The sequence below is a fragment of the Sardina pilchardus genome, chromosome 13 (assembly GCF_963854185.1).
Source record: "Sardina pilchardus chromosome 13, fSarPil1.1, whole genome shotgun sequence".
In the NCBI taxonomy this organism is placed as follows: domain Eukaryota; kingdom Metazoa; phylum Chordata; class Actinopteri; order Clupeiformes; family Clupeidae; genus Sardina; species Sardina pilchardus.
The window spans coordinates 27,037,016-27,049,515 of NC_085006.1; the positions used below are offsets into that span (position 1 = coordinate 27,037,016).

Here is a 12,500-nt window from a genome sequence, read left to right on the forward strand (position 1 = left end):
ACCCATATGTAGCCCACATCAATATGCAACATCCTGCCTTACTTTCTAATTAACTAAGTGTATTTGTGTTTGTGTTTGTGTTTGTGTGTGTGTGTGTGTGTGTGTGTGTGTGTGTGTGTGTGTGTGTGTGTACGCGCACATGTATTTGTGTGTTTGTGTGTGTGTGTGTGTGATTGTGGAATGTGTGTGTCCACGCACGTGTGTGTGTGTGTGTGTGAATGTGTGTGTGTGTGTGTGTGTGTCTGCGCGTGCTTTGCTTTTGTCCCTGGAGCAGTAAGAACAATCGCAGCTTTGACACCCCAGTGAAGGGGCCTCCGCAGGGCCCACGCCTGCACATCGATATCCCCCGTGTCCAGCTCCTCATCGAGGACAAGGAGGGCATTAAGCAGATTGGTCAGTCGCGTCCATGTGAGTCTGTGTGTGCGGTCCGTTCTGAAGTGTGTGTGTATTGATGTCCAGTTGTGTATACTACAATCCTGCTGTTTGTGCTGTGACCAGCAGATCCCATTGTTTTTGAATAGTTAAATAGCTAAAAAATGATCTATTTAAGTTCTAGTTGGATGAAAGTGAATATTTAGAGATGCTCAGGGATGGATTCTGTTGTGCATGTTTTTGTCCTTGTGTCACTGTGAGTTTTGAAGACACGGTTCTGAATTCTGATAGGTGAGGACAAGGCCACTATCCCAGTGACAGACACAGAGTTCAGCCAATCAGTGAACCCGCAGAGCTTCTGCACAGGCGTGTCTGTCCATCACCCCGCCCTCATCCAGAACACTGGCCCATTGATTGACATGTCAGATATCAGACCAGGCACAAGTGAGTCATCTACTAACATCTCAGAATAAAAAGCTGATTCTATTCTATTCTATTCTATTCTATTCTATTTATCGCCATATCTATCTATCTGTGTGTATATCAGGCTACAAGGTCAGCTCATTGTTTTTCCTCACCCCCTCTATTCTCTCCATTATCTCTCTTTATCTGTCTCTCTGTCTGTCTATCTCTATCCTTATCTCTCTCTGTCTCTCTCCATCTTTCTCTCTCTCTGTCTCTCTCCATCCTTTTCTCTCTCTCTGTCTCTGTCTTTCTCTCTCTCTCTCCATCTTTCTCTCTCTATCCGTATCTCCCTCTCTGTCTCTGTCCATCTTTCTCTCTCTCTCTCTCTCTCTCCATCTTTCTCTCTCTCCATCTGTATCTCTCTCTGTGTCTGTCCATCCTTCTCTCTCTCTATCAGACCCTGTGTCGAGGAAGAGTGTGAAGTCTGCCCACAGCACGCGTAACCGCTACTCCAGCCAGTGGACGCTGACCAAGTGCCAGTCCTCCACGCCCGCGCGCACGCTCACCTCCGACTGGCGCACCGTGGGCTCCCAGCATGGCATCACCGTCACCGAGAGCGACAGCTACAGCGCCAGCCTGTCGCAAGACACCGGTAAATACACACACACACACACACACACACACACACATACGTACATACGTACACACACACACACACACACACACACACACACACACACATACAGTAACGATACATACACACACACACACACACACACAGACACACACACAGATACATTTATTCACACTCACACACACACAGTCGGTACATACACATATGTAGAGACATACGCACACACACACACCAAAACAGACACAAGCTTATCTGAATTGATGTTAATCTTAATCAGCATAGCTCCTCTGTGTCAGTGCTCAGTAGCGTGATCTCTCTCTCTGCTGCCCCCTGCAGATAAGGGTCGGAACAGCATGGTGTCGACGGAGAGCGCCTCGTCCACCTACGAGGAGCTGGCGCGGGCCTACGAGCACGCCAAGCTGGAGGAGCACCTGCAGCACGCCAAGTTCGAGATCACCGAGTGCTTCATCTCGGACAGCTCGTCCGACCAGATGACCACGGGCACCAACGACAACGCCGACAGCATGACGTCCATGAGCACGCCGTCCGAGCCGGGCATCTGCCGCTTCACCGCCTCGCCGCCCAAACCGCAGGACTACGACCGCGGCAAGAACGTGGCCGTGCCCATCCCACACCGTGCCAACAAGAGTGAGTGGAAGAGTGAGTGCAGAACGCAGTAGAGATGACGAAATGACTGAGACTGCAGCAGCAGCAATCTGTGTAGAAATCTAGAAATTAGATAGATACTCATGCAGATCTGAAACATCTGTGTAGAAATGTGTAGAAATGAGAGTGATGCTGCTGCAGATATGACAAATCTGTGTAGAAATCTGTAGAAAATAGATTGATATCCCTGCAGATCTGAAACATCTGTGTAGAAATCTAGGAATTAGATAGAAATTCCTGCAGATCTGAAACATCTGTGTAGAAATCTAGAAATTAGATGGATATTCCTGCAGATCTGAAACATCTGTGTAGAAATCTAGAAATGACATAGAAATTCCTGCAGATCTGAAACATCTGTGTAGAAATCTAGAAATTAGATAGATATTCCTGCAGATCTGCAACATCTGTGTAGAAATCTAGTAAAATTCATGCAGATCTGAAACATCTGTTTAGAAATTAGATAGATATTCCTGCAGGTCTGAAACATCTGTGTAGAAATCTAGAAATTAGATAGAAATTCCTGCAGATCTGAAACATCTGTGTAGAAATGAGAGTGATGCTGCTGCAGATATGACAAATCTGTGTAGAAATCTGTAGGAAATACTAAAGATTGAAATCCCTGCAGATCTGAAGAATCTGTGTAGAAATAAGACAGGTGCTCCTGTACTCCTGCAGATCTGAAACACCTGTATAGAAATAATAAATATAGAAATGAGACAGGTGTTCCTGTACTCCTGCAGATCTGAAACATCTGTGTAGAAATGTGTAGAGCTGAGATAGACACTCCTGCAAACACACATGTAGCCTGGTCCTCATCTCCAGCTAGCTACTGTATCTCTGAGAGATGATCTCCCATTACAAAATGGTCAAAGTCAAAGCTTTTCTTACGAGACTATTATATTCTGTTAAACCTTGCACATAGCCTAAAGGTGGTGATTCATGGAGCCTCATTGCCATGAACAAAGCACTGCAACGCAGCAACGTTGGCAGGCAGTAACATGAGAGGATGGTAATGTTCTGATTGGATGATCATGGCAAGTTGCCCGTGGATGATTTACATTCTTCAGATAAGAAAAATGTTGGCAAATATCTGTGGGAAAGTGCCCAAAAAGCATCAGTCAATAACATTAGAGAGTACTGTGGAAAGAGCCCAAAAGGCATCAGTCAGTAACATTATAGAATATCGTTCTGTCCTGCAAGCCAAATTACCCCACAGGGGCATTAAAGCTTTTGTATGCTCAATACTCAAAAAGTTGCCCTGTCTATCATCACCTTTACTGCACACAGTCAGCTATCTGAACTGCCCCTGACAGGTGAAGCAGGGTGGGGTCAGCTATCTGACCTGCCCCTGTAGGGGGTAAAGCAGGGTGGGGTCAGCTATCTGAACTGCCCCTGTAGGGGGTAAAGCAGGGTGGGGTCAGCTATCTGACCTGCCCCTGACAGGTGAAGCAGGGTGGGGTCAGCTATCTGACCTGCCCCTGTAGGGGGTAAAGCAGGGTGGGGTCAGCTATCTGAACTGCCCCTGTAGGGGGTAAAGCAGGGTGGGGTCAGCTATCTGAACTGCCCCTGACAGGTGAAGCAGGGTGGGGTCAGCTATCTGAACTGCCCCTGTAGGGGGTAAAGCAGGGTGGGGTCAGCTATCTGAACTGCCCCTGTAGGGGGTAAAGCAGGGTGGGGTCAGCTATCTGAACTGCCCCTGACAGGTGAAGCAGGGTGGGGTCAGCTATCTGAACTGCCCCTGAGAGGTGAAGCAGGGATGGGTCAGCTATCTGAACTGCCCCTGTAGGGGGTAAAGCAGGTAGTGGTCAGTTCTCTAAACTGCCCCTGTAGGGGGTAAAATAGGTAGTGGTCAGTTGTCTCAGTGCGTGCTAACCTGTCCTGTTCCCTCCGCCCCTGTCCCAGGTGACTACTGCAACCTGCCGCTGTACATGAAGACGGACCCGTTCTTCCGCAAGCAGGCGGAGCTGCACGACCCGTGCCCGGTGGTGCCGCCGCGCGAGGCCTCCATCCGCAGCCTGGCGGCGCGCGCCTACCACACGCAGGGCCGCCACATGACGCTGGACGCCGCGTCCAAGCAGCAGCAGCAGCAGCAGGCGCTCACGCTGGCCCACGCCGGCCTCAGCAGCCTGACCAGCTCGGCCTCCGGCTCCGCGTCGCTCTCCTCCGGCCCGCAGTCCGCCAGCGCCGCCGGGAGCAGCATCGCCACGGCCAGCGGGGTCAGCGTAGGGGTCAGCGGCGGCGGCGGCGGCGGCGGGACCGGCGGAGGAGGGAGCGGAGGAGGGGCGTCGAGCGGACCGAGCTCCGGAGCGTCCACGCTGCCCCAGAGGACTCTGACCATGCCCGGCTCGGGGGCGGCGAGCGCGGCGGCGGCGGCGGCAGCGGCAGCGGCGAGCGCGGCGGCGGCGGCGGCAGCGGCAGCGGCGTCCGTCTCCGCGTCCGGTTCGGGAGCGTCGGGCGGCGGCGGCGGCGCGTCCGGTCAGAACCCGGGCTCGTCCAGCAAGGTGGGCGGCTCCAGAGACTCTCTGCTAGAGAGCAGCTCGTCCGGCCTGGGCAGACTGCAGAAGCAAAGCGCCGGCGCCTACTCCAAGTCCTACACGCTGGTGTAGCACAGCCCCGCAGCGCCCAACGCTGTGCCACCCTGCGCTGCGCCACGCCACGCCACGCCAGGGGCTGAGGGTGGGGGCCGAGGGCGAGGGTGAGGGTGAGGGTGAGGGTGGGGGCATGCGATGGAGAGATGATGGAGGCAGGGCCCGTGGTAACGGGGCAGGGCGGAAGCTCACTATCCTTTCCTCCTGCTGCCCGGAAGATGAAGCCGGGGGTGGCTGTTGAGACAGAGGCCAGGGGCACACACACGCACACACACACATGCACACACACACACACACTCTTTCTCACACACCTGTGAGCCGGATGTCGGTCTCACGTGACAACATGACATCGTGACAACGTGACCAGACACATGCCGCTGGCAACGGCAGAGAGGATTAATCAGCACAGGGGTTTTTCTCCTCTTTTCTCTCTCTCTCCCTCTCTCTCTTTCTCTCTCTCTCTCTCTCTCCCTCTCTCTCTCTCTTTTACTGTCATTCTTTCTCTTTTATCCTCATCTATCAGTCCGTTCATCTAGCTCTTCTCTAGCTCTCCATCTTCTCTCTTCCACTGCTGTTCCTCTCTCTCTCCCTCCCTCCCTCCCTCCCTCTCTCCCTCCCTTTGCTGTCCCTGGTCTGAGATTTGAGATGAATGCCAAACCCTAACACTCTCGGCTCACATTTTCACTCGTTTACTTCCCCTCTCTCTCTCTCTCTCTCTCTCTCTCTCTCTCTCTCTCTCTCCAGCTCTCTATCTGTCTCTTCCGCCCCTCCTGTCAGTTGTGTTTGCGGTCACCTCCCCATCGCTCGCTGTCAAAGACACCCTGGACCTTATGCACGAAATACTTTCCATGTGCACTTGTTTTTTATTATAATTTTTCTTCTTCTTTTGAAGGTAGGAAGTACCATTCTAAGATATATATGCATATATATCTGCACACATTTACCGTCCTAGATGTGTTAGGCTGTTATTGTTTTTATTTCTCTCTCTGGTTTTGTTATTTTTTTGGGGTTCTTTTGAATAGAAAAAAAAGAAAAAAAAAAAACTAAAGCGAAGAAAAAAACGTCTTTGGTGGAACCTATTTCATATTCTGGCTGTTAGCCACGGAAAGTGCTTATGCATACACTACACCCCAACCTTGGTGTCTCCCTTGCCCACCCCACCCACTCCTGTCTGGTCGGGACAAGGACTATTACACTCACTACGAAAAAACAATTCCAAGGCTGAGGACAGTCGCCATACAGTATTTGAGAGTCTTTGGAATTTTTCTTTTTTTTTTTTCATGCAATTGATGACACATTATAGAATATTATTGACTGTTTTATAGACAAAGCTGAAGAAAAAGAGAAAAAAAAAAAAGCAACGTGTCTGGATTCTGCTTCCTGGAAGACGGAAGGGAACTGTATTTTTTCATGATTTGGCTTTTTTTGCTTTTTTTTGATGTTATGGGTTCTGTCCTTTTTTTTGTTTTATTTGTTTATTTTGTTTGTTTGTTTAAAAAAAAAAAAAAACTCAATGATGAACTCGTGCACTAAAGGAGAACGAAGAGGAGCCACAGAGATACCCTGCCCTCTCCCACGCCTGTGTGTGTCTACGAACGTGTGTGTGTGTGTGTGTGCGTGTGTGTGTGTGTGTGTGTGTATGTGTGCGTGTCTTTAATATGTAAATACATATGAGCACATGCGGCAGGCACAAACACCATTGGAGGACTAGTTTGATCACCTGTGTGTGTGTGCGTGTGTGTATGTGTGTGTGTGTGTGTGTGTCTGCTCATCTGGCAGAGCAGACACACTCCTCTGTGCAGTGTTGGGTTGTCTGTTGATTCAACCTGTGTTTATTTGTGTGTGTGTGTGTGTGTGTGTGTGTTTTGCCCTGAGTTGAGATGGATGTGAGGACTGCCATTCAGTAGCTGTGCTGTTTAACTGGGACGGGTGGGGAGTTGTCTTTGCTTATAGAATGTGTAGCGCTGTCAAGGACATGGCACGGATTGGAAAGGTGGACCACAGGAGGGAGGAATAGAGGTAAAGACAGAGAGAGGGAACAGTGAAGGAGAAAGAGAAAGAGAAAGAGATGGACTGAGAATTGTGGTGAGAAAAACCTGCATACATCACTGTTGATGGTAGTGTAAGAAATTGCCATGTCTTCTGCCTTTCTCTCGGTCCCTTCTCTGTGTTTGTCACCATGGCCTCTCACGCTCCTAAGTGAAGAATTCTTTGCCCCCCCCCCTCTCCTTCTACCCCCCCCCCCCCCCCCCACCTATTTCTGTGCCACCCCTTCACACACACACACACACGCAAACACCTTTCTTTCCCAGTCTCACTGTGACTGTTCAGAACCCCCCCCCCCCCCCCCCCCTGATGGAGTGAGGTGGGGAGGGGTGTGGCCAGACATATTCCATAAGGTAAGAAGAGAGAGAGAGAGAGAGAGAGAAAGAGAAAAGAGAGCGAAAGAAAGAGGAAAGATGATGCACTGGAGTGTGTTGTTTTTTTTTTTTTTAAAAGAAAGCTGATGATTTAAAGGAGCATTAATGAGAAGAAGCGAAAGAAAGAAAGAAAGAAAGAAAGAAAGAAAGAGAAAAACACCAACAGAAGGGCGGGATGTAGAGTCCCGAGGTTGGTCTAGGACAGAGGTGACTGCCCATAGAGGAGTAGCTAGCTTTTCTGTATTTGTTTTTGTTTGTTTATCTTTTCTGTTGCCCCCACTTTTAACGTACGTGTGTGGGAACATGGGTTCTCCACCCCCTGGCCACCTAGCTTTAGACGCTTGCCCAGCTTTGGCCAGGCAGAGGGACAAGGAGTGGGACTGGGGAGGGGTAAGAGGAGAGGCATGGGCAAGTTCTACCACCTCTCTGGAACACACATGGGTATCCCCAGAGGAGATAGTCTACACGTCCATGAAATGGACTGGATTATACACACCCACTCGCCCCCCCACCCAGCTCCAATAATTCAGATTTCTTATCTACTGATTCCCTCCCCACACACACACACACACACCAGAAGCCCAGCCCCATAACTTGAAAGAGAGACGTCCAGCAAAATAGATAGTGACACTCCCAAATGATTTCAATGGCAAAGATAAAAGAATCACATCAGGGCTACTGCAATACGAAGAAAGAAAAAAATGAAATGAAATGAAAATATATACCATATTTGTTGTCAAAATATATACATATATATTTCTATCTAAAGATATAGTGAATATATACATGTGAGAACAGAGAAATATAATGCCATATCTAATTGAAATAAGAAAATAAGTTTTATTTTAAAATAATAATTTGAGACAATCGCTCAGTGGGAGGAACTGCAGAATGAGGAGAGAGGACTAGATCTTGATGAGGGGGAAGAAGAGACAGACAGGAAATAAACGGGTAGCACAACCAAGAAAGAGAGTGATGATGAGGTGAGAGAGAGAAAGAGTGTAGGAGAGAGAAGAAGAAAGAGAAGGATGATTTAAGTAGTAGTATAGTGCTGAGCTTGGAGCTCATAAGTGATGGGGATTTGTCCAGAGTTTTGCTCATGCACAGCCTATAGGAAACAGAAACAACGGAGAGGTTTTGTCGTTTTATGCCTGGTGTGTCACCTGGGTGCTACGGTGGGCCACACAGTCCAAACTGTCTTTTTGGCCATTTGTAGTGAAATAATGGACTTGTCTTACTGGCTCAGTGAAACCGTTACATCAGAATGGGCCTTGTTCTGGTCTGGTTCGGAACTGATCCAAAGCGTTTCAGAGTCGATCATCTGGTCTAGAATCAGACCACTACTGCTGGGATAGCTCTGCGCACAAGTGCCCAACGATATCTGATGGGTGTGAGAGAAAGTCTTGAGACAAACTATACTGTTGTTGCTGTAGGACAAGCACTCGGAATGAAACGCTTGAGTCATGCAAAACCAAATGATTACCTAAAGATCTCTACTATATGGGCATAGTGCAAGCAAAACCATATTTCATTGGTTGTTGCTGAGAGGCCCGGCACGCAAACAACCAATGAAATCAGGCGAGTAAGAGGGCAGTGTGCAAGTGAAACCTTCCCTGTGGTTGTTAGGGGAAACTGAAAATCAACAAGTGCACAACCAAATCACACAGTACGAGGAAGTACATCTCTCAGTGGTGGCCAAGTGAACACAGCCAATAAAATCAGGTGAATAAATGGGCATGGAGTGAATCAAAGCCACCCATTGGTTGCCAAGGTCGAGATGTCCCACCTCCATACGCATCCAGCTCTCATCCCGCCACAAAAGTAGCAGAATGAGCGTTCAGACGTTCATGTGTGTGTGTGTGTGTGTGTGTGTGTGTGTGTGTGTGTGTCTGTGTGTGTGTGTGTCTGTGAGCATGCACGTTGCTGAGAAGCCATCAGAGTTAATGCATCTCCCTAAACTGTAGTCCCTCACTCAAGCGAAAGGTCACAGCTAGCCCACTGTATTCCACACATAAAAAAAAGGACTTTAAAAAGTACACATCTGCTCTTTTCTTTTCATTTGCCAACTCCGACACACAGAATGATTCGATATTTCACATTAGATTTCCCTTCGGGTGGAAACTGCACAAAGGAATACAGGTCTAATAACCCAATACACACCCTCCTTCATGCAAAGCCTGTACAGACTGGTTTACAGTATGTTCTGGCAGACGTAACCAACACAAAACGAACAGACACACTGAAGGATAGACCCCCACACACGGAGAGACTTGGACACACACACAGAACAGAGTAGAACTGAACCAACAGGACAAGCCTGTATAGGATAGTATAAAGCACCATAATCACATGCACATAAATGCTGTCATGTCACAAGCTAAAGGTGACTGGGGCCTAAATGTGAAATGCATACGTGTGTTTATGTGTGTGTGTGCGTGTGTGTGTGTGTGTTTACCTGATCAGGTAGGATTGTTGGTAGTTGATAACCGATAGGGCATATGATGTCCACCCCAAATGCTACAGCCCAGAGGGCTGCTGGCTGCAGGCCGATCTTTCCCAGAATTCACTGCGGTAAGGCCCAGGACCTTGTCTCTAATTCAGTGAGTTGCCTGTGGCTTGAGGAAACACAATTGTTTGTTTATTTTCTTTGGCTGTTTGTTTGTTGGTGATAGATACCCCCCTCCCCCTCCCTCTCTTTTTTTAAAAATGTTTTAATGATGTTTTGTTTTGGAGGAAAAAAAATGGAGATGTGTTGTGAAGCAAATGGGGGCAGGCCTGGTTAGCCAATCGAAAATCAGGGACTCCCTTGCTCCAGCCAATCACAGGAGAAGCCGCAAGCTTATTGGACGGAGTCAGGAAATCAAACTCTATGCCCATCCTCCCTGTTTCTCCAGCCCGCCCCCCTCTCTCCCTTAACAATCAAATTACCCCCCTCCCCCCACCCCCCTCCTCTTTACCTTTTGAATCTCCTTGTCAGCATAATTTCTAATCTACAAAGAAATACTCTTGTATATAAGAAAGTGTTTTGTATAAATAATTACTATTTTCAAACTCTGCAGATGAAACCAGGGCACAATTTAAAGTTTCATGAAAGTTATAACTTTAAATGTGAGGCGATTCAAATGAAAAAAAGACAAAAAATATATATATACCTTACACTGATTTTCAAATGGGGCACAAAAAAACCCAGAATAGAAAATGTCTGACTTTTTTTCCCTCATTTTTTAAATTAATTTTGTTGACTTTTATTAATTTCTGTCGATTGTTTGATTTGTTTATATTTTGGTTTCATTTTTACTTTTCGGTTTATATTGAAGAAAATGGCATTGCATGCTCTGAATATTTTGCTGGTTATTAAAAGTAATACGGAGAGAGGAGATTCAACGGACTAAACGTGGCAAAAAAAGTTGAAACATGCTGAGGGGGATTCCTAAACTTTTATGGAAAAGTTGCTTCAATTTGCAATTGCTTGTGTTAAACTATACAGTTTTTTTTCTATGAAAACAAAACAAAAACAGAAAAAAGAGTACTCCAACAACTTGTGCAATAAAGCTATCTTTCTATGAATCCGTGTCCTTTGTGTATTTCATATGTTGTCTCTCTTTTCTAAGATTTTTTGTTGTGTAACAACATCATTTTCGAGTGAATACGCGCACAAACACACACACACACACACACACACACAAACACACAAGCACATGCAAACACACACACACACACACACAGAGACACACACACACACAGAGACACACACACACACACACACACACACACACACACACACACACACACACACACAAGCACATGCAAACACACACACACACACAAAGCACACATCACATGTGAATGAACACAAAAATACAAAACACTAGTTTAAAAAAAATCTTTAATTATTTAAAGTGTATTAGCATCATAACCCATCACATATTAACATCTCAGAGAACATGACCTGATTCACACTTCCGATGTTGGAATACATACAGTAGGCACTACCCTCTATCAGGATTTTGGAGTTGCTATTACCCGTCATAGCCACAAGAGGGCAGACACACCCTATCACTGATGGAGTAGCCTTCATGACTGTTAGATCAGTTGGGCCTTTGGAATCACTATTCCCTTTAGTGGTATGGAACAGGTGTAGCCTCTCTGAGCATGTTTGTTGTTTTGGTCAATGCCTGTGATTTGGTCCAAACGTCATGACATATGATTTTAATGAACTCTCACATCTGTACTCAGTCATGCTCAATGTCAGAGTCAAACCAGACAAACAAACAAAACAAAAAAAAAACAACAACAAAAAAGCATCAATCATAAAACATTATTAATATAAATATCACAATATGACATAAACCTGTTTTATATTTTTTTTAATACTCCTGGTATGATGGCTACTTGATGTTATTGCACTGAAAGTATTCTTACATATTTCAGACAGACTCTACAACATTTCTAAATGAATGTACCATTGCATACTGTGGAGGCAAGGTGCATTGTGTGTGTGTGTGTGTGTGTGTGTGTGTGTGTGTGTGTGTGTGTGTGTGTGTGTGAAAGACAGAGAGAGAGAGAGAGATTTGGTCTTGGCTGCCTATGACTGTGAGAGACAGTGTGTGGTAATATTTCTGCGTGTGAATGTAGTCTGTTTTGGCTGCCTATGACTGTGTGTGTGTGTGTGTGTGTGTGTGTGTGTGTGTGTGTGTGTTTGTGTGTGTGTGTGTTTGTGTAGATCTGTATGTGCTGCTAATAAGTGCCCATAAATATGTGTATGTTTTTGTAAGAGGGAGAATAGAATAGAAAATGTGTTAGAGGGAGGAGAGGAAAATGACAAAGAAATGGTGAGAAATGGAAAGACAGAGAGAGAGAGAACGAGAGAGAGAGGGAAAAAGAGAGAGAGAGAGAGCACCAGACTCCTCCTGCGCTCCACTAGTTGGCGTCCTTCTTCTTCTGCTGGTATTTGTGGTACTCCTCCTCCGCTCCACTAGTTGGCGTCCTTCTTCTTCTGCTGGTATTTCCGGTACTCCTTCTGGATGGTGGCGGCCGCTCTCACGGCCTCCGGACTGGCGGGAGGGCACCCACCGTTACTGCAGTTGGAGTCTGGAGCACACAGGAGACGCAGCAGAGGACACGTCAGTTAGCCAGCGTTAGCTAGCAGTGTAACGCAGTGTAAAGGGCATATGAGGATGTTAGTAGTGTGACGCAGTTAGGGGCTTACCAGCACTGCGTTCAAAGCGAGCGCGTGTAGAGTGCCTAAGTAGTGTAACGCAGCAAAGGGTATATGAGTTAGTTAGTGTAATGCAGCAAAGGGTATATGAGTTAGTAAGTAGTGTAACGCAGCATGGGGTATATGAGTTAGTTAGTGTAACGCAGCAAAGGGTATATGAGTTACTGTAGTTAGTGTAACGCAGCATGGGTTATATG

General features: G+C 46.9%; 1 protein-coding gene across 1 annotated transcript in view; it reads left to right on the plus strand.

Annotated features, from left to right (window-relative positions):
* The window catches only part of dscaml1 (Down syndrome cell adhesion molecule like 1), a 143,429-nt gene extending 138,708 nt beyond the window's left edge, over positions 1–4,721 (plus strand). The window contains exons 29-33 of the mRNA XM_062552495.1: positions 275–408; positions 664–816; positions 1,235–1,429; positions 1,748–2,059; positions 3,980–4,721. Of these exons, the coding sequence (XP_062408479.1) occupies positions 275–408; positions 664–816; positions 1,235–1,429; positions 1,748–2,059; positions 3,980–4,683 (1,498 nt within the window). The 3' untranslated portion in view covers positions 4,684–4,721. The remainder of the gene's footprint in view (positions 1–274; positions 409–663; positions 817–1,234; positions 1,430–1,747; positions 2,060–3,979) is intronic.
* Positions 4,722–12,500: the final 7,779 nt, after the last annotated feature.